Genomic DNA, 23,456 nt, shown 5'->3' with positions numbered 1-23,456 from the left:
GTTACTTGTTGCATGAACATCAGGCAGAGCTGGGGGAATAATCAGGTTGTGTAGTGGGGGTAAAGGGGGATTTACCATGGCGTTTATTGTCATTAGAGGTCTCATGGTCCTGCATTTCAATTCCCTATTAACAAATATTGACAATATCACGGCCTGAGTCCTGTCTTTTTTCTTGTAGGACTGGTTATTGGTGTTTCTGGTTGTCTTCTCTGAAATTGTTTTGGATTATTGATTACGCCTTTGTGAAATATTGAAGCAGCTTTTTTTGATTACATGCCCAGACTAACTCCCCTAAGTTGGCACAAGTGGTGAAGGCGGGCTTGGGGGATATGCTTCCTAAGTCTAAGGTTTAAATTTCCTTGCGTGTAAACAAATCTGAAGACTATTAGATTGTAAGATTTTTTCTTTAAATTATTCAAGGTGTAATTATAGAAGATTCTTTGTTGAGTGCTTGTGTACTCAAAGATTAGTTTGGATATTATTTCTGGATAGTCGATGCCCAAAAAAAGAAAAAAGAAAAAAGAAAAAAAAAAGCATGCCCAGATCAAAGGGCGAGCTTGGAAATGTTGTGGACTTGGACAATTAGGGATTGAATATGTATTAGGAGTCCTTGATGTACAATTCCGATTCTGACAGTGATGGCATGACAATTGCTGCTGCACAGAATTTAGGTCAATATTCTTTTTCTCTGATTGAGGTGATTCGAACGTCTTAAGAAAACATGCCAAACAGTGAGATTCAACGGCAAAGATTTGAATTGCTAGATGTGTAATGGAGTTTTGACAGTGTAACACCGTAACACCGACACTGCCTTTGATGCGGATAATTGCTGGTGAGAGAGAGGCAATAGGCGTATGGAGTAGAAAACGCATTAAGTGCGTGAAACGCTGAAACTGATGGTTTTGATTTAATAAGCACAGCTGTATAAAGTGCTGGGAGGGCTGGGCTGGGCTGCTTTTGTCCCATCTTTTTGTTATGGCGTTCTTAGCTGCCACGTTACGCCTGACACTACATTCAACAGCAGCATTGATTATGAGAGATTGGTTTTAATAGAAGAGAATTTATTCTCACCTAACTTCTTTCACAACATTTCATTTTCAATAATAATTATTATTATTATGAATTGGCTTCTCATTTTTATTTATTTATTGAAAGCATAACGAATCCTGCATTCAATTTATTGGTTTTTTTTTTTTTTTTTTTTTTTTTGTTTCAAAGCATATCAAATTTTAAAAATAAATTTAATAACTCTGATGCTAATGGCTGTTAGCTCAATTTGGGTTCGCAATGGTCAAAAGCCAGCTAGCTAGACAGCTAGCTTCTCAAAATTGTCCGTCCTCGCTTGTTTTACGTACAAAAAATCATTCCACACCAGAGATTTTGAAAGTCAAGCATGGATGTCTCAGGAAATGCACGATGAGAGGGTCTGCAAATATCCGTCTGACGTGATTTGAAATAACGATTTTGTTTTTGTTTTTCACCCCATTCTAATTGGAGCCGGCAACGCACACACAGTATCCTCTATCGAGCACTGTAAAATTTTGTTTTTCACATTTTTTTAAACTATTTAAACATTTTTTTTTTAAAATCACATATTTATTTAAAAATACTTAATTAATCACTCAGTAAAATAAATTAAAAAATGTTTTGATAAACAACTTCGATAAAATATTTTTGTGAAAATAGTATTTCCCATTCTAATAAGCACAATACGGGCAGTGACATCAATATGCACATGACTTTTTTGTGTGTTACGCAGTTTATTGTTTGGTTTGTTTTTATAAATTAGATTAGATGAGATGAGATAAAAGTTAAAAATTAAATAAAATATTATTAGAATAAATTTTTTAATATTAATTTTATTTTAAATTTTAAAAAGGTTAAATTATTTATTTTTATTAAATTCAAGGTTTCAAATTTCATGTAATTATATATCTATATATTGATTTTGATGATAACAAATAAATTCAAAGAATAAAGGAGTTTCAAGTTCAAGTTGTTTACACAATAAAATCAAGCATATCAAGGAACCAAGCATTAGCATGAAAGGAATAAATTCACATTAAAACTTATAAAGTAATTTTGTACATCTCTTGAAAAATTTAAAATTATGATTAAGATTCAAAATTAATATTTTGTCATAAATCATTAAAATATATTTTTCACATGTGCATAATATTTTAAAAATTTTAAAAAATGATTGATTGTCATCTTTCACATGTGCATGACATGATTAAATATTTGAATTTTGAAAATATTAAAAATGATTGATTGTCATCTTTCACATGTGCATGCTTTATTTGAATATTTTCAAAAGTGATTGATGCTCTTTTTAACTTATATAAAAAGTGGATGATTTTGTTTGAAAATTTTGAAAAGTAAATAGTACTCTTTTTGGCATATGCAAAAAGTAAAAAGATTAGGTTTGAAATCTTTGAAAAGTGAATGATGTTGTCTTTGATAAATGAAAAAGAATAAACTTTTATTTGAATTTTTTGAAAAATTAATGATGTTGTCTTTGACAATTGAAAAAGAAAAAACTTTTATTTGAATTTTTTGAAAAAGTGAACGATATTTTCTTTGACACGTGAAATCTCATATGCCTATAAATAGATCATTTGAGAGGTTCACATTTACAACACCAAGAGCATACAACATTCATTCGAAACTTTTATTCTCTTTTCTCTAAGCATTGAGTCTTAATCATTGTTCATTTTTAGAGAGATATAGTTTGCGCTATATTGTTCTTATTTCACTCATTGAGAAGTATTTTCTGATAAGTTTTTATTCTCTATTGTCTAAGCATTGAGCTTTAATCCTTGTCCATTTTGAGAGAGATATAGTTTGCGCTATATTGTTCTTATTTCACTCATTGAGAAGTGTTTTCTGATAATGTACCCACAATCAGCTCTTGTATTAGTAACAGGGTATGTATAACCATTGTGCATGTAGAAAGTGTTCTACACAAGAAATAGTTGAATCACCACGTGTAAGGTGATTGCAAGTGTAGAGGGTGTTCTACACGAATCCTTTGTAATAGTGTTGTTCAAAAGTGTAATAGGTTTCTATCTCCACTTGAAGGAGGTTGAATAGTGAATTTGAGGATTCTCAATGGGTAGCTTGAGGCAAGGACATAGGCAGTGGGGCTGAACCTCATTAACATACTGAGTTTGCTTCTCCCTTACCCTTGCTTTTTATATTTATTGTTGTTTCATATTTTGTTTATATGTTATATTATATATTTGATTTATAATATTTTGTTTATATTGTTAATTTTTAAATATAACTCAATTCACCCCCCTCTTGTATTAGTCATCTGGGCAATAATTTTATTTTGTATATAAATTTAAAAAAATTATAATGTACATCCAGTTGAAAAGTGTTTAAAAAACAAACGAGATTGGGTGTAATATTGTATGTAAAGATGATGGATGGTTAAGTATATGGCATGTATATTTGTCACTAAATATGGGTTTTTGGCATATTATGATGTTCCCATGTAATGACATTGAACGAGTCTGGTTGTAACTGGAACTAGATCATTCGAGTCTAATTTTATTTTATTTTCCTCTTTTGACTTTTTCTTCATGGCAACATCCTAGTTAAGGATGATTATTATAGGATGATGATAGGCTTACTATCTTATTACCATCTCTTTACTATTCTAATATATTTGAAATTTTTTCTTTTTTTATTATTTTCTTTTAAGTATTTTTAAACATCTTTAATCATTAAGAAAAAAATTAAAAAAAATATATACAACTTCACTAATAGTCACTTTCTTAAGCATTAAGTAAAAAAAAAAAAAAAAAAATAAAAGAAATAGTAAAAAGGTTGCAGGATGGTAGTAAGCCTATCATTATTTTTCACGATGACTTTCCCACTTTTGTTCTTGTTAATTGTCTATTATTTGTTTAGCTCTATTTCTCATTGATTTCTCATGCACAGTATAATAGTATTTATAGGCATATTGCCTCAACAGAATACACATGACAGCTCATCTTTTCTATTACAAAATATTCCCTTAGGTGGTGATGTATGAGTCTTCTGGAATATACATTAGCCTTCTAGTATTTTCTTCGATAGATGATGTTTGCTCACAACCTCAGATGCACATGCCTTATCATCCCCCCTCGATTCAAGTGGTGCTGGACCAACAATAAGGCTTGAGCGAAGTTGAGCAAAGCGAGAGGCTGATAATGGCTTGGTTAGAATATTAGCAATTTGCTCATTGCTAGAAATGAATGATACTTTTAAGGTTTTAGCAGCAACCCGTTCTCTAACAAAGTGATAATCCAGCTCCACGTGCTTGGTGTGAGAATGCAAGACCGAATTGAGTGACAAATAGGTAGCAATGATGTTATCACACCATAATGTAGGAGAGGAAGAAAGAAAAACACCAAGCTCACTCAAGAGGGACTACTCCCAAAGGTTTGAACAAGTTGTATTAGCTAAAGATTTATATCCAGCTTCCGTGAATGATCTAGCAACCGTAGGTTGCTTCTTAGAGCCCTAAGAAATTAACTGATTGCCAAAATAGACACGATAACCACCCGTAAATCGACGATCATCCGAACACCCGGTCCAGTCCATATCAGAAAAAGTTGACAAGGAATGTGCTGAAGGAGTAAAATGTAAACCAAAATGACGGGTGTGATTGATATAACGCAGAATTCATTTTATTGCCTTCCAGTGGGGAAGACGAGAATTGTGCATAAATTGACAAACACGATTTACAGCAAAAGAGATATTAGGTCTTGTAAATGCTAAGTCTTGTAGACTACCAACGACACTATGATACCACTGTGGATCCTCAAAAGCATTATCATCAAAAAAAGAAATTTTTTCAGAGACAAACATTGGAGTAGAAATTGATTTAAAGTTATGCATATTGGTTTTGATAAGCAGATCACTAATATATTTATTCTGAGAAAGAAACAGACCATCATTGTTACGAGTGACTTCTATGCCTAAGAAGAAGTGGAGAGGCCCTAAATCTTTAACTGGAAAATAAGAAGTAAGACAATTTATGAAATCAGAGATTGACTATGAACTAGACCCTGTAACTATGATATCATCGACGTAAACCAGAGTAAACAAACAAATAGAATCAGTGCGAAGAATAAATAGGGAAGAGTTAGAATTAGAGCACCGGAAACCAAGGGAAATTAATCTATCACTTAACTTTGCAAACTAGGTTCAAGGAGCCTGCTTTAAACCATAAATGGGTTTATGCAACTTACAGACATGATTAGGAAGATCAGGATGCACGAACCCAGGGGGCTGCTTCATATATACATCTTCCTCAAGATCTCCATGCAAAAAAGTGTTCTGTATATCAAGCTAATGCAGCAGCCAGTTAGAAGAAATTGCAAGGGAAAGTAAAAGTTTAATGGTGACCAACTTGACAATAGGACTAAAAGTCTCTGTATAGTCAAGACCCAGTTGCTGATGAAATCCTTGAGCAACCAAACGAACTTTTCGTCGCTCAAGAGAACCATCAGCGCAACATTTAGACTTAAAAACCCATTTCGAACCAAGTAAATTATAGGAAGGAGAAGATGGGACTACATCCTAGGTGTGGTTGCGAAGAAGGGCTGTAAGCTTAGATTTTATGGCCGCCCTCCATTCGAGGTGTTTATTGGCTTTAGAAAAAGAAGTGGGCTCTTCAGGGACAGTGGATAAAGAAGATGTTTTAGTGAGAGAGGTAGAGGGTTTGATGAAAGGCCACGGAATGGTTCCATCTTGATGAATTTTGGGACATCAAATATTAACTTTTGATCCAGTGATCATGCGATGAGATGACTGGTGGGGTATAATCAGAGAGGATAAGAGGGAAGCTTGCGAAACCCTAGAAGATGTTTGAGAAGATGAATTAGGGCTTGGAATCGAAGCATACGAGAAAGCCCTAGAAGATTCGGGAACTAAGGAATTGGAAGAAGTAGACGGGCCAGAAGAATTGTTAGGTGGAGACAAGGGTGACGTATTAGTAGTGGGCTAAGAAATAGAAACATGATTTGGGCTTAAATAAGGAGAAGTTATAAGAAGGAGAGGTCTATGGGAAGGAGACACCAAATTGTGGATTGGGCCAAGATCAACAGATTTGGATAGAGTCTGAAAGGGAAAAGTAGTCTCATCAAATGTGACATCTCGAGAAATATAAGTGCAGCTTATTTGAATGTGAAGGCAAAGATATCATTTGTGATCTGGGCTATAACTATAAAGACACATTGCTTGGAACGATAATCTAATTTTTGATTATTGTAAGGACGAAGATTGGGCTAGCAAGTAGAGCCAAAAACTTTTAAGAATGTGTAATCTAGAATCCAGCCCATTAAGACTTCAAATGGTGATTTATCTTGTAAGGTGGGAGTAGGTATTCGATTTATGAGATATGTGGCCACTTGGAAAGCTTCAACCCAATACTTTTGAGGAACCGAAGGATGGGACAAAAGAGAGAGGCCCGTCTCGATAATGTGTCGATGGCAACACTCTATGCTTCCATTTTGAGGATGAGAATAAGGACAAGTTATGCGGTGTGTGATGCCTTGTTGTTCTAAAATGGGACGGAGGGGACGAAATTCTCCCCCCCCCCCCAGTCCGATTACACAGTAATAATTTTTTAAGAAAATGTATTATGAACAATTGTATAAAAGCAAACATAAGAGAGGTAACATTTGATTTAGATTGGATGGGAAACAACCAGAGATACTTGGAGTAATCATCCATTATAGAAAAGTAAAATCTAGAACTATTTGAAGAAAGTAAAAGCGCTGGGCCCCAAACATACAAAAACAGGAGATGAAATGGGCCTGGGGAAAGAGAAGAAGAGGCGAGGTGGGGAAGTACATGAGCTTTGGAATGTAAGTAGGCCGAGCATTGTTGAAACGAGGAAGGAGACACTACAGGAAATTGAAAACGACAAAGAATCAAGCTGGTGGTGCGAAACGACAGGTGTCCCAATCAAGAGTGCCTGAGTTGAGGGCTTGTACAGGTGCCAATCAAAGCTTGAGGAGTGGTGGAAGAAACTGACTAAGTTGCAATCAGCAAGGCATATAGTCCATCTTCAATGCTACCCTAAAGAAGAGTTGCCTGGGAACATGTATCCTTCATTGAGAGAAAGTAGAATGAAATTCAAAAAACACATTATTGTCATGACAAAATTGACAGATAGATAACAGATTGCAAGAAATAGATGGAACATGGAAAATAGAGTTGAGAGAAAATTTGCCAGAATAAGTGTTCAATTGAGCAAAGTCGATGTTGTGGATGGGCAGAGTCAAGTCGTCGCCAATGCTTACTTGATCAGGTCCCTGATATGACATTGAATCCATGGTGAGATTATTGGAATCTGAGGTAAAGGGATGCATAGTTGCTATATCAGGAAACCATAGATTGTTGGAGGGAGGTGAGGGTGGGACAGATGTATAATTTGCCAAGAAAAATGGTGGGGGAGGAACTTGATACGATTGATCAAGGTGATAATAGCAAGTAGTTGCATAATGCCTAGGTTTTTCCTGCAGATTTGGCATACTGAATGAGATGAATTAGGAGCTTCACCACGAGAACCATTATGCCCACGCCCACCTCTAAAATTCCCACGACCACAAGAAGTAGAAAAATTAGAAGGGGAACGAGGAGCAGTAGTGCTTTTAGTAGCAAAAGTAGCATTGGAAAGAAGGGAGTGATTTTGATGAGTGATCCTGGACTCGTAGTTAAGAAGAAAGCTATAAAGTTGATAAGGAGAAATTGGGTCGGGACGTGTGGTAAGAGATGTGATCAACGACTCATATTCAGTACCGAGACCAGCTAGAAGATAAACCAGAAACTCTGAGTCCTAGAGAGGATGACCAGTTGAACCAAGAGAGGATGGGAGTGATTTAAATTTGTTAAAATACTTAGCAATGGTCTCAGAACCCTTTTTGAGTGTGGCTAATTGAAACTGTGTATGGACAACATGAGCGGTGGATTTGGTTGAAAATAAATTTTGAAGAGTAGACAAAAGTTGGGCAGAGGAGGTACAGTCAAGCAGCTGAGCTAAGACACTTTCTGAAAGGGACAGATACAGGGCAGAGATAATCAGACTATCTTGTTGTAACCAATGAGTGTACTGCGGATTGGGTTTATCATTTAGCAGTTTGGGTGGAGGAGAAAATGAGCCATTGACAAACTCAAAAAGGTGATGTCCCCATAGGAATTGCACTATTTGTGCCTTCCAAAGCAGGTAGTTATCAATGTTAAGTTTAACTATAACAAATTGTGGGGCGGTGGATACAATGGAGGTATTAAGAGTAGGAGGAGTTTCTTCAAACACCATTGGAATGGTGTTGAGAAACTAAGTGAAAAATAAAACAAAAAAATAAAATTAAAAAAATAAAAATCCGTTCGAAGGTCGTGTTAGGCTCTTGATACATGATAAAGGTAGAAGAACACTAAATGACCGAAAGAATGCACAAAGAAAAATATGGAATGAAAATGTTAAGCTATATTTCTCATTGATTTCTCATGCACAGAGTATAACAATATTTATAGGCATATTGCGTCAACAGAATACACATGACAACTCATCTTTTCTGTTACAAAATATTCCCTTAGGTGGTTATCTATGAGTCTTCTGGAATATACGTTAGCCTTCTAGTATTTTCTTCGATAGATGATGGTTGGTCACAGCCACAGATGCACATGCCTTATCACAATTGATCTGTTACAATATAAACAAATAAAAGGAAATTGTTATTAATATAATTCATGAGGATATCCTCGTGACCATGATTCCCATGTTAATTAATCCTAGGAGCTGCATGTTAGAGAGCTGGCAAATGGATCGAATGACAGTGATCAGGATATAATTAAATAATTAGTGGAAGTATAGTTAAAACATTAACTAATTATCACTCGTTTTCACTTTTCAGGTTTAATTAGGAAATATGAATACTATTGTCATTAATTTCCTTGACTAGATATGAGTGTTTTTATATGCTTTTGCAATATAATTTTTAAAGAATTTTATGTAACGATTCAAGAAAATTAAGTTCGATTCAAACCACATCTAAATCTGTACTTTCAAACAACTAGTCAAGATTGTAATTGATGGGAGACCTTGAAAATCATTATAAAGGGAAATATGAGAGTCTGTTATAAATATATATATATATATATATTCAAGCTACGGATGTATTATAGTACCCTCTTTATTAAGTCATTCTGTTATATATATGTTATGAGAAGACTTAAGTCTCACACTTATAAAGCAAGGGAACGACTCTTGATTCCATTTGTAACAACCCAATGAAAATTTTTGCCACCGCCACATGATCTATGGATACTCGTAGTACTTTAATTAAAAGGATTTGTCAATCGTTACAATTGGAATCCTTGAAATCATTAAAAAGGGACAAAGAACTTCTTCTTAGATTATAATCATGCACGTGGAATCTAAATTAACTCAAAGAGCTGATTTTCTAATTTTTGAGCGCTCTTACAAATGACTGGTATTATATTGACGAGTAATCAAACCGTTAAGAATATATATATATATATATATATAATGAGAAATGATACTTACAGTCGTGAGTGTGAAAATATCGCGCAATCACATTGAAAAAAATAAATTAATACGAGATCTATATGAAAAAAATTAATTTTTTAATAATAAACCCTACTCTTTTTTAAATTGACTGCAGGACAGTTACATACTTCACGACTTATCTACCATTACTTACATATAATTAGTAGAGTCATATATGACATGAGCAATGTGATCTACCAGAAACTAGACTTAATATTGATTGGCCATATATCGACCTGCAGTAAGTAGTACCAGATTCATCACAAAACTCATGATGTTATTCTCAACCATGCAAAAAGGTACGTACAGATCAGACATGATCTTGCAGATCATCAAGTGTAAATATCGTAGAATTAGACATGGAAAAGAATAACTTCAATTGAATTGTAATGTCAAATTTAATTAAAAACACACAACATTGCGAGCTAGGCTCGACTAGATCATGATGATCATATATAAATATATCCAGGCAAGCCGAATGACTTGAAATCAGACGTAAAAAAACAATTTCAAAAGCGTAAAACGTAATTGCATGGTGGGGGTATTAAGCTATGCAGCTAAGGCGTACGTGCATTTGCTCTCCCAAGTACGTACGTCTTGCCTGCTGGCCCCTGGCCAGCGCGCGCTTAGATGATGATGATGATCTCCTCAGTTCATAATTATTTCCCTGCATTAATATGAGCATTTGCCACTATATATCAGCAACTGTTCATCATCTAAATTATACAAGAAGACTCTTTATCATTGAAATCAATATTGGACCAAATATCATTATCAGTATATATTTCACTGAGGAGAAAAGGGAATCGACGGAGAAACCGCAGTTGGAAAGCTTCCCAACATGCAAACAATTTTTGTACCAATCAAAATATGACATATAAGGTCAGATAAATATATATATTATCTCATATATTGCAGAATGATAAGCTTCGTGAAGAAAAGATATGTACCAAGTGCGTACTGGGGATACAAATCCCAAATACCAGAAGACAAGCCAAGCCACGCCATTAGTAGTGTTAAAATATTGATGAAAAGAAGTTCCTGCAAAAACCTTTGCCTTTATTTGATCTATTGTCCTACATTAACGTCCTAGCTAGCTACCCTAAAGAAACTAACTCAACCTTAGGAACCACGATATCCCAACACTTGATCGACTTTCCCCAATATTAATGTCGGTATACTCTTCCTTTTTTCATATGCCATAAAGGTGAAGAAGGGTTTCAGGTTCAAACGAGCGATACACATGTTGAACTGGAGTATGCGGTGAAACCACAGCAAACTATTACCTGATCATAGGAAACCTCATGTTCTACGCAAAGATTAAAAATCATATATATGCAGTGATGATTAACTCCTTGTAAATATTAGGACATTATAGTTTGACTCCTAGGTGAGCCTCCCACAAAGACCAGTCTTTCATCTAGATGCCATCACGGAATCCAGTGTTTCTTCTTAATTGCTGTATATTCACATGATATATGCAAGTTCAAGTCGTATTAATGTATTGACGTACGTATTGTTGATCACATTGTCTAGCCAGTTCTGATCTTTGTATCATTTTACATTTGGATTATCAGATTAAATAATAAAAACAATCAGAATCTCAAGGAATCGATCTTCAATCAGGACATGAGTCACTGATTTAACTACGACACTCGATGGCAAGATTTCAACTGCATTCTTTATACTAGATGGCAAGAAATACTTGTCGAAAAGATCAAGAATAATCAAAAGTCAATGAGTAGAGACAAGTGCAGATCAGTTCTAAACATGATTACCCTCATATATATATATATAGCACCAACGGTCACATTCATGAGAAATATGAAAGCATCCAGAAGTCATAAATTAAGTACTTGATTTTCTAATGGAAAGTGTAAAGTGTGGCATTGTTTGTCCTTTACAGGAAGAATCAGCACAATTCTAGAAATAAAGAAAACCGAAAGATCTACATGGCCGGTTCTAGTGGCAGCCAGTAGGATTCATGTCTTTTCCGAAAGGAAAAGGGATGAATTCTAGCAATATAAGCATATAAGCTAACAGTAAAAAAGGGGACAAAATATATAAGACCATATCAGCATACCAATGAAACAAACGGCCAAAGACAGTTCTAAGTGATTCACGGCTTCTAATTACCATATACATTGGCACACAGACACACACAAATATATATAAATATATATATGAATGTATGTATAGAAAGTTCAAGAAATCCACGGTGCATGTGAACAATTACTGTCGAAAAAAGCCGATCAACTCACTATAATGTAACTGTTCCGGCCTTTATCAGGGATTGTGCAGCCCAGTTTGGATTAACAAATCCCCCAACTCATCTCATCTAATTATTACAAATATTCTAAATTTTCACACAAAATATAATAAATAATTCAATATTTTCAAATCTCAAAACAATAATAATATTAAAAAAATAATATTCTAATAATATTTTATTCAACTATCTACTTTCATCTCATCTCAACTCCCTATCCAAACATAACCTAAGACAATAACTTTAAGACTCCAATCTAAGCATATAAATCAAAACTCCAAGGACCAGTAATGGTATGAATATGTGAAATGCCCCCAAGTGAGAGGTGTTGTGCTTATTGTGCTTTCTTCAATTGGTATTCCTTCAGGTTACACCTTCATGTGAAAAACCTTCAAAACATTTTAAACTACATAAATCCTACAATATTTATAGTTGTCACAGACACTTATAATTAGAAGATTATCCGAACCTGTTAACAATTTGGTGCCTAGCAAAAAGCATGTGAATGTTGCAGGTAAGGTGGGAAATAGCTTATGATAAAGATATATACCAAAAGTATATGTTATTTTAAGGGCTCGTTTGGACCCTCAAAATTTTTTGAATATAGTAGTAAAATAGTCTGTATGAATAGTTGTGAAATAGTTTGAGTTTAAATGTTGTATTGGAGCCCGGGAAAATAGAGAAAAAAAGTTGAATAAAAATAATATCATAAAGCTAAAAAATTGTTTCAATATTATTTTTTTTGAAGTTTAAAAAAGTTGTATTATTTTTGTGTTTTGTTTTAAAATTTGTAAAAGTTGTAATGATAAGATGAAAATATTGAAAATTTAAAATTGAAATGTGTTTTGCATATGAATGATGTTTGAGAAGTATTTGTGAGAAGTTTTGATAATTTCTCATTTCATCTCCCCCTAAATGGGTTAATCTCTTATATACTACCTGTGTACTTGGGTTTTACTTATTCTTATTAATATAATATAATTTTTTACCAATAAATATATATATATAATAAAAATAAAAATAAAAAAGAATTTCTCATTTCATATTATTACCCAAAGATGCCCTTAAACTTTGAGACTAGCTACTAGCTAGTTTAAACTATGAACCAAGGAAAGCTGTTATTTAAAAACAATCAAATTCATAATATATAAGAACAAACTGCAAATTATGTCCTTGTATGCAAAACTTATGCCAAGAACTGCAGTTAAGCTTTCTGAAGGACTGAAATGGGAGATTTGGCAATTAGACTGATCTTTGGCACAGAAAACAGCAAAACACTGCTAATTTGGGTGTGATGTACGTGGAGTGATTGACATATGTTATGTGTTTTTCTGTTAGTGATCATATTATATAAATGAACGCGCTAATATTGCATAGTGAAAAATTATGTTTAGACCCTTATATACTGCACCTAAAGAGAGTGAAAAGGTATGTGACACATTTGTGGGAAATTTAGAAATTATGAAGGAGCAATTAATTAACTAACAAGAGAATATTTTTATATGAGCCGTTTCATATTTAATATCTCTTCAATAACAACCATATATACATATCATCAACAGATCTATAGAACATGAAAAACAATAATCAAGAATTAATTGACCCGAAATGAAATGGGTTAGTAGCAGAACAGTTCCGATTCGGTTCCGAAATAAATCGGGTCGACTCTAAGCACAATAACTCTTTCTTAAAACACTCTAAGCGCGTAGTCTACTTAGAAAAACTACTTCGCTATTTGAAAATTAACTTACAAGATGTCTAATTACAAAATCTTTATAACCATTCCCTTGAACATAACAATAGCAAGATCAATCCCTACTCATACCAACAAAACTATTTGCCTTATCACAGTAACAATCACAACTTTGACATCTACAACCTCTAGAGTGGGTTTCTTCTACTGGAACTCTCCTTGCTGAACTTGCCTCAAATAAAAAGAAAAAAACAATCATCATATTTGTTTTTTATGTGGTTTACAAAAGCTTTTAGAAATATTATAGTACTAGAAGCGCGCATAAAATCTATTTTTTTGAGGTTGTCTCTCATAGCACAAAATAGGAATGACAACACATGTAAACTTCCTCTAAAGAATTCGAGCAGATAATTCTTCTTTTTATAAGTTCGTGCAAAATGATTCTTATATAGGTGATCTAGCTAGGGTTAAGACCCTAATTTAAAAACGCAAAATTGTGAATCTAGAAAAGCTACATAGATGCTGTACTTGTCATGTGACTCATGTCAAGATATTGCTGATCGAAAGGAGAAGATCGAATATCGCTTGATCGAGAGTCTCACATGTTTCAAGTTCTGAACTCTCTAGACAAATTAATCCACCTGAAATTCATCATCAATAGAGAGTACTCCCATAAAAGTTTCTAGGGAAATATGTTAACAAGCACTTTTGACCACATAAATGTTGAATCTTGAAAATCTTCAGAAAATATGAAGTTGAAGAAATTTGAATTGGCTTTCCAAATCAATGGCCAAGATTTCTTTAATTCTGATTCGGGAATTAAAAGTTATGACTTTTTTACTTCAACTAGCAGGTATATTATGGACACCATGGAACTCAATGTTAATTTAGAGTTTTTCCTTTGAGTTGAGGATTGTATTCTAAATTTCTTTTGTGATCTTCTTTAATTCGATTTTTATATATATAATGTTCTTTGTATTATTAAGTTGTTTACCCCTTATTTTCACTTGAATGATTGTTTTATTACCAAAAACACTGATGCAACTAATTAACTGCTATATATCACTTTATTCATTAATCAGTAACCTTTTATATATATATAGTCTTCAAAAGCTTGAACCCATCAATTATCAAGAACTACTAATCTTAGACCTACAACGTGTGCGAATGTTTAAATTTAGAGTTATTATATTCTCAAACTAATGTGTAAAATACACCACTGATTATATCATTTAAATGATAAAATTTGATTTGTAAGATTCAAATTTTAAAATTTCTCTTCCAAAAAAATTATGCTATGTAATCACTTTACGATGTGTGCTATGATCTACACTAGCTTGCAAATAGAATTTTTTTTTTCAATTTATTAAAGCAAATACTATATGTTAGTGATGAGAAATCACAAACTTTGTTTTAGAGCAAGAATAAATTGAAAATACAAAAAGTATGTGATAGAAAAACTAAAAGATCACTACTAATTTTAAATAAATAAATAAATAATTTAATTAAATACATTAATTCTTTGTATATAAGAAATAAACTTTAAATATAACGAGTGATTTAGTTTGGTAAATTATTTTCTAATTTATACAATTTTGCTTAATGATATACAGTGGACTAGTTGAAAATTACAGGAGCAAATCTTCATGCTTTGATAATTTGCAGTATATATAATATATTTTTAAATAAAACTAATGCTTCAATAGGACAAGTTATTTTTTATAAATTTAAAATAATGGTAAATACTAAGTAATAATTACACCAATAGGATGTGAATGATCATGTGGCTTTTAGAAACCCTAATTATTATTTAACAAGTAGTATTTGGCATATATATATATATATATATATTGATGATGTGGCTTATAAGATAAAAGCTACAAGCTTAATTTCAAAATTATATGGGATATAAATTGTATATAATGGTTCATGAACATTGAGCCCCCATATAAATAATCCAAATTCAAGTAAACATAAAATTCAAAAGAAAAATGAGAAAATGGACGTTAAAGAAAGTTGAAGCTATAATAAAAGAGAACTTCATGGCAACTTCTATTTTTCTAAAGCATCTACATCTTGCGTGGGAACTAATTAATTCTGAAGTAGGTACTAAAGAAACCTTGAAAAACTAGAAATTGGTTATGCTTGTTGATTGGTTTCAAGTTTTTATCCATTTTTTTTTAGCAAATATATAACACTTAAATTATTGTTTTAGAAGACCAAATATAGGTATAAACGAGTAGAGTTTGAGTGAGTAATGGTGGCCAAGACTTAATTATTTAACTTTTATTTGAACATGCAGAGTCAAGCTCACGTTTATTATCAAGTTACATTATTTTATGTTCACAAACAGCTCATTTATTATTCAAGTGAGCTTGAACTTATTCACGAGCTATTTAGTTTTGCTAGTATGTTCTTTAAATTATATATTATAATTACTTTATCTATAACAAAGTTCAGACCAATATAAGCAGTACAAAGGCCTTTGGCAAAAGTTTATCTACTTTAACAAGTAAATCTTGAGTTTTTGTGAGTATCTTTATGCTTTTTAGATCTACATATGTCAATGACTATATTCATAAAGATAAACAATATGCATAGTATTAGGAACATGATTTCATCTTTTATACACTACAAGATAAATGAGCTTTTGCAACTAAAATTTTGCAACCAAAAGGACTATTTTCGACAAAAACGTACTCATTTTCGTTAGAAATAGTCCTTTTGGTTACAAAATTTTAATCACAAAAATCGATTTTTCTTGTAGTGATATATTTTTAAATACTTAGAGGTATTCTCATTATAAAGTTGAAGATATTACTCTATAAAATAATAAATATGAAGGTATTTGAGTTTATGCTTATACAAATAATCGATCATAATTTTTTGTTCATAGACGGTCCATTCAATAAAAATATAATCAAATTGAACTCGGGTATGGTCAAGCTGAATCTCGAAAAGCTTGCGAATAGCATTGTTTATTTACAGGCCTATATACCCTTAGGAATTACTTGAGCTTTTTTTGAAAAAGAAAAATCTAATTATTAGCAAAAAGAAGGCACAAGAATTTTTCTAAGATAGATATTCCAAACTACATAAGGTGGCCTCTAACCTGATGAGGGACTGCCTAATGTGGTGGAACAGATCCTTTGCTTTGCAGGTGTCCACTGCGTGATGGAGATCACTCTTAGGATGCCACCCCTAGCCTCATGATTAGGGTTCTATTCACAAACGAGAAATTGGCGAGAAACCCCTCCCCAATACCCCAAACACCATAATGGGGTTCTTCTCCACTGATCCAGAGTTTAGAAGGGGGATGGAGATATCTCCCCTAATGCACACAAAGAAAGGGGGAGATCTCACTCTCACCCTTGTGCATTGTCGGACTAAATGCCCCGACCGTGGGTGGTGAGCAAAGGGAAGATCTCCCCCTTATGCACAAAGGGGGACGGTGAAGATAGATACCAATGCTAGATCTCCTTTCTTGCACATAATGTGCAGAGGATAGATCTTTCCCTCTTGTGCGTGAGGTTCCTCCATAAACATGGGTTGATCATGATCTTCCCCTTGACCACGTAATTCCTCCTCTAGTATTGAGGAGGGAAAGATTTCTCTCCTCAATACTGGAGAAGGGAAGAGAAGATTTCTCTCTGCCATTTGCACAATGGTGCAGATCCGATTGGTGTGCACACAAGAATGAGGGTATATCCCTTCCGTCATGCACGATACATAGAGAATATGTCCCTCTAGCTAGCACAGAGACGGAATCTCCTCCGTGCATGAGGGGAGATCCCTTCTCACACCTTTTATATATATATATGTATGTATGTATAAATAAAGAGTAGTATATAAGAATAGGTATGGTCCAAGTACGCAAGATGATATACAAAAAATAAAACCTATCTAAGTCGTACTAGTAGAGATAAGAAACTCATAAAGATTTACGCCATTAAACAGCTAAAGCCCAAAGAAATAAGGTATGGAGATCCTTCTCACACCTAGTGTAGCTAGGGTCGAGAGGTAGATCTCCCAACCACACCCTGATCTTCCTTAGTGAAGTGACTATGGGACATGTACTTGTAAGGCAGTGCCTGGAGATATCTTTGCTCTACCTTGAGAATTCTTTTCTAAGGTGTTTTCATGTTGTTTTGGAAACTATGAAATGTTCTTGTTGGTAAACCAAGTCAGGGGTGCATTAATAATAACAATCTTTTTTAGAAAAAATATATTCATTGTTAATTTTTGTAGATCACTAAAAAATTTATAAAAATTTCATTTGTTTAAAATTCATTGAGACTTTATTAAAAAACCGCAAAGGTACACTAGTGTGATCAGTACACAAGAAGTTCTATACAAGCTGGCAGACGCTTATTTAGAAATAGAAACAGAGAAATTTCACTCTCTTAGTACGTTGACTATGTATCAACATTTATATCTAAATTGAAATAATTAATATATATTAAGTACGCAAAACAGGAGCTGGTATATAGGAATCTAATTTCCCCTTTCACTTACTATCTAACCTATCTCGATGATGAAATACAGACAAAAAGACAAGTGTTTTAATTATTACTTCTTCTATTTCCTTCCTTCTTCAAATTTCTCCAAAGAGAAGTCTCATTCATCTCTATCTACCGTGCAAATTAAGGTATTCATGAATAGTGAGTTAAAATGAGATAAATTAATATAAAAGTTAAATAAAATATTATTATAATATTATTTTTTAATATTATTATTATTTTAAAATTTAAAAAAATTAAATTATTTATTATATTTTATATAAAAATTTTTAAAAAATTATAATAACGAGATAAAATAAAATACTTCTACTAGTATCTACTGTCCAAACAGCGCAAAACTCTTTTAGCTTAAATTATTTTAAAATACTTCACTATTTTTCATAATCAATTCACTACTGTTCCGTTACTATTTTACTGTTATTTATTTATAACTATTGATGCAACAGTGATTTTCCTTACTGGCTACGTGCATGGGCTTTTCGAACAGAAACAGCCGTGGCCTCTCGTACGCCTAATGTCTGATTCACCAGAACAACGACTTAACAACTCAAACCCTAAGCAACGCTTTCCAGAACCCGACAGTGCGCCGAGCTACTGCCATGTGGAACAAACAGCTTTAATTAATTTTGGGGGCAGAAAAGAAAGTTGGGATTGTAAAGCTACCAAGATCTTCGCATCATTTTTATTAAAAAGGTATACCTTGCTCCAGTACTCATTCAGTGCCTTAACACATGGCCTCGCCAATACACAAGCAAACACCTGTCGTGGAGTTGCAGATGCCAGAGATAAGGAAACCAGGAAGAGATCAAACATGGAGACAACCAACTGATCTTTATTCACACCAATTCATGCAGGAATCAAATAAACATGAGGTGACGCCCAAAAAAATGTGCTCAGCGGTTTGGTTCTTTATGATTACCAAGAAAGCAAAACAGTTCATGGTATTGCACACAACACTTAGATCCAAAAAGGAGAGAAAACAATCGTACAAACATCAGAGACGGGAAAATTAAAAACCATGTAATCGACGAGGGAAAGAAACAAACAAGCACAGGTATAGAGAAGCAATGTAATTAAGATGGAGGCAAAAACTAATTAAAAAAAAAGTTAAGGATCAGAATTTCATTTGCTTACCAGGAAGAAGATGGGCAAAGAGGATTGTTGATCTAACAGGAACTCAGTTCTTTCCTTTTCCCTTCTGGTCTGAATGTCTGCTAGCGTCGCCATAGCTGAGCTGCAAGCGACCGTCGAATATTCCAGGTGAGAAATGGTGGTGATGGTGATTCTCCATGGCTAAAGACGCTGAAGGCGCCGAAGCCATGAAGAAGGGCACGTTTGGTCCGTCTATAGCAGAAAACCTCTGGAGGTGAGGCAAAAGAGACGGTGAATTGGACTGAAGGGTCCCCCTATTATTGTAACCAGCAAGCTGGCCGGATGAAATGGTGAAATTGAGGTTGTAGTCAACCAGCCCAGCGCCGGGCTGTGATGTCGCCGCAGCCACCGGGATGAGATGGTCAGGAACGAAAGAGAAATGTTGCAGCTCTGAATGATTATCCCCTGATAAATTGAACGCCGGAACCGACATCGTCATTGGAAGGGAATTTCCCAGATGGATTTGACCTGAAAACCCAGACGAGTGATGGGCTCGGGAAGAAGGCCCCAGAAGCCCCGAGTCGAAGTAGTCCATTGGTGTTGAACAAGGCCACTGCCTCGCCGCCGCCTTATGAAACAAATTAGTCTCACCGCCGGTGTTTTGATGCGCTGAGCGAGTGGGACAATTTGCATTGTTGTTAACACTGCTGATTCCGCCGGTGAGAAGCTCCGTAAACGAAGCATTTTGGGAAATCTGGTTCACGTTTTGAGCAATGCGGGAGTCATTTTCCTTCTCTTTCTCTTTAGCTGCTCTTTCCCTTGCCCGCTCACGAGCCTTGACCCTGATTTCGGACCGCGAGAGCGACAAACCGGAGCCCTTGCTCGTCTCCGAGGTGCTGCTACAAGCGGACTTAGACAAAGAAAGATGCTGGCTTTGGTTTTGGAAATTGGGGTCACCATCTAACTCAACCTCAGCTGAATCAAACCCTTGTTCCGTAGCCCCGTTCGCCCGCTTCTCGTCGCTCAGTTGCTTCGGGGTATCGGGAAAAGAAGCATTTAGTGAAGGAAGCTCAGCAATAGCATCGGCCGCCGCCTTGATCAGCCACTCCACAGCTTTGCTCGGCTGATCGACACCCAGCCGATCTTGAAGATCATAGAACTGAATCGCCGTGGTAACCGATAGTCTAACCCTCCGGTCTCTCAAACCCTTGGACGTCCAGACCTTGCTGTGGCGATCCTTGCCACCCGAGGCCCGAGAAACCCTAATGATGCGGGAACGGTTCCAGCCGCAAAGCCGGTTGACATTCCCACCGGCATCGCTTCCTGGGCCAACCCTGTTGGGTTCTCCATCTTCTTCATCATCTGGGTAGTGGTCAGGAACCCCTTTAGAGCCTATCTTTCCAGAATCATTTCTGCCATTTCCAATCCTTGGGAACTTACAAGCTGGTGCCTGCTGAATATCCTCCACCTCCATACCAGTTTCATGCCTTTCTCAAACAGAAACTCGTACAATTGAACACACCTACTGCGTTTTTTTTTGCTCTTATCCTTCTGCTACTTCTTGAGAGAAATATAAATAGAGAGATGGAGAGAGAAAATTGATTTTTTTTTATCCTAGAGGGAGAAAGAGGTGTGATGAGAGTGCAAGTGGGGTTGCAGTGTCCTATGCATATTGATGACGATAATTCAGAGAGTACCTTTGGCTGTTTAGTGATTAAAAAGGCATTTTTTTACACTTCCGATCGATATATCACCGTCCAAGTCATTGAAGGCTAGCAGTAGCTCTTGCTTAAGCTTTTTGCAGTCGCAGACCACACCAGAGACCGCCTTTCAAAAGCAAAGCCTGAATCGGCCTCAGAGCCTCAGCCTCCTCACAGCCCCCCTGCAAACCCCAAAAGCAAAAATTACCCACCACAACAAAAGCGAGTTAAGAAAACTAAAGGATCAGATGCTTGATAGCCCTTGATAGCTAATACGTATGCACAGTACGCTGCTTTAGCATCTCATCAGTTCTTAAAGAGCTCAGAGAGAGGGAGGGATCAGAGATCTGACTTTGGTTTTGCTTCGTCCACGCACAGCTATGAGGCTTCAGAGTCTTATGCCTCCTCTCTCATTAAAGACTTGAAAAGCTTAGTGGACGCTTTTAAAGACGATAAACTTTAGCAAAGGTTCTAAACCCTATATATTACCCTGATCTGAGCCTCTGTGCTTCATATTCAAGCGAAAGCAACGGCAGAAAATAGCATGACACTTACAGATCTGTTTGAGAAAGGCATTTAAAGCTTTTGCTGGCCCTAAAAATGCCAGACATTCTATCAAGCTTAACCATTTCACTAATAATTAATTCAGACCCATTAATAAAAACACTGTCCGTAAATTACCAACAAAAGACAAGGAAGAGAGAGAGAGAGAGAGAGAGCATCAATTTTGCTTACTTTGAAGATTGGTCGGAGTCTGACAGGTGTTAAGCTCTCAGTTCCTCGGCTTTGTTTTTGTTATAGTTATTGAGAAACTTCGTTTGATTTACAATTTGTATAAGCACCCAGAGCTCACAGCAGATCTGTGGTTCTAAAGCTCCTTGAATCACAACCTGCAATTTCAGCTCATTCGAAAATACATCCATCAACTTCTTAATTAGATCATCTCTTTTTAACAAATTGTAAATCAAACCAAGTTTCTGAATATAAGTTTTTTAACAATAGTCTTCACAGCTCTCCGATATCTTACTCTTCGATTTCCGAAACCGTGAGTAAAAGATCCAAAGAAACTTAAATAAAAAAAATAAAAGATAAGAGAGATAAAAGAGGACGACCTTTCTAATTGGAAGCTCTGTGTTCCCGGAACACCCGTCAAGGGGGCGGACTTGGTGCAGTTCGAGTTTCCAATAATTGTTTCTTTGTTTCAGTTCTTTCCCGTCACTTTTAGTTCACTCGTAGTTTTTTATCCAGTACAGCTAATGAAAAAAATATACAAATTCAGTTCGACCGAGGAAAATTAAGCAGCTAAAATTTGGAAAGAGACCGGCACTTACAAGTACGGGACTGGTCGAAGAGGACAGACATATATTTTATATATATATATATATAGAGAGAGAGAGAGAGAGAGAGAGAGAGAGAGAGAGAGAGAGAGGAATAGGGCTGGTTCGTTTGTTTGGTCGGTGAGAAAGTGAAAGGAAAATCCGGTGATGTGGGGGAATGTAAGGGAATTGGAGAGGGAGAGAGAGAGAGTTTCAAAAGAGCCCTAAGGAGAGAACTAACATAGGGTTCTTCTTCCCCATTCGAGCAAAATCACCGGGCTTATCGGGAAATGACACACACTGCGCCGTTCCCTCAGTTGTCTTAAAATCTCCTTCCTTTCCATTTCGCCCCTCCTTCTTCGCCTTTATGCTATTTTGCCATTATCTTTGATCTATTTTTCTTCTTATATATAAATTTCTATTTAATTTGCCTGTATAAGTATAAAAACAAAAAAATAAAAGGAAAAATATAGTTGTAAATATAATTGTGCACTAATCTGTGCATCAATGTGATGTAATTGATCAAAAAGTAGATTTTATTGAAAATAGTATCAATTTAAATTTTAAGTATGAATGAATCAGTATTGGTACACAGATTAATACACGACTGTGCTTGTATATAGCAAAACTCAAAACAAAAATTCTGTCTATAATTACTTTTACACACTCTATTGATATGACTAATTGTATATTTAAAAAATTTGATGCAGTCAATCACATTAGTAAAATTCACAAAGAGTACGCTAAAGTAACTGTATATAACATTATTCTTGTTATAAATTCACATTGTATTCTCATTTTAATTAAATGCCAAACAATTTAATTAAAATAATTAGCAATAAGTTAGAATTAGATGCATGATATTTGCAATCATAAAGTATGCAATTACCGTGCACTCATTTTTTTAAAAAAAATATATGTAAATATAAAATCTGTATGATCAAAAAATTAATTTTTTTTAATAATAAATTCTACTTTTTTTCGAAATGAATACATGACATATGCGCAATCCATAACCGTATGTAGCATTACTCTTAGAAGAAGAAGTAGGTGGTAGCAACAATAGATATGGCATGCATTAATGTTGAGTTGGACACCAAACTTCTGATGTATAATGAGTTGAATGTTGATGAATATATTTGAGTAGAAGTAGTACTGGTACTAGTATTTGGGTGTGATGAGGGAGCAGGGTAGATCAGGAAGATACAGAAAATGAATGAAATGTTGTAATTATGAGATATATAGATGAGCATGATCATAAGTAGTTGCATCATTTTCATTTCCACCACATTCATTTA

The 23,456-nt window shown here is 34.8% G+C and overlaps 1 protein-coding gene across 3 annotated transcripts; it reads right to left on the bottom strand.

Moving 5' to 3' along the window:
- Nucleotides 1-9,928: 9,928 nt before the first annotated feature.
- On the bottom strand, nt 9,929-22,471 carry LOC122279086 (transcription factor TCP2-like). 3 transcript variants are annotated; one of them, XR_006229448.1, is made up of 6 exons: nt 22,174-22,471; nt 21,955-22,095; nt 21,578-21,732; nt 19,185-21,024; nt 18,750-18,809; nt 9,929-10,235 (listed from the first exon to the last, which is right to left on the bottom strand). XR_006229448.1 is itself a non-coding variant. In XM_043089416.1 (5 exons), exon 4 carries the CDS (start codon nt 20,614-20,616, stop codon nt 19,228-19,230), a length of 1,389 nt encoding a protein of 462 aa, XP_042945350.1. In that variant the 5' UTR covers nt 20,617-21,024; nt 21,578-21,732; nt 21,955-22,095; nt 22,174-22,470; the 3' UTR covers nt 9,929-10,235; nt 19,185-19,227. The 3 variants fall into 3 exon arrangements, 2 of the variants coding, with proteins under 2 accessions (XP_042945350.1, XP_042945351.1); XM_043089416.1 differs by lacking the exon at nt 18,750-18,809 and having other exon boundaries at nt 22,174-22,470; XM_043089417.1 differs by lacking the exons at nt 18,750-18,809; nt 21,578-21,732 and having other exon boundaries at nt 22,174-22,470.
- Nucleotides 22,472-23,456: the final 985 nt, after the last annotated feature.

The sequence above is a fragment of the Carya illinoinensis genome, chromosome 10 (assembly GCF_018687715.1).
Source record: "Carya illinoinensis cultivar Pawnee chromosome 10, C.illinoinensisPawnee_v1, whole genome shotgun sequence".
In the NCBI taxonomy this organism is placed as follows: Eukaryota; Viridiplantae; Streptophyta; class Magnoliopsida; order Fagales; family Juglandaceae; genus Carya; species Carya illinoinensis.
Note: the sequence above shows the minus strand (reverse complement) of the source record. Positions and strands in the feature narration are given on the sequence as shown.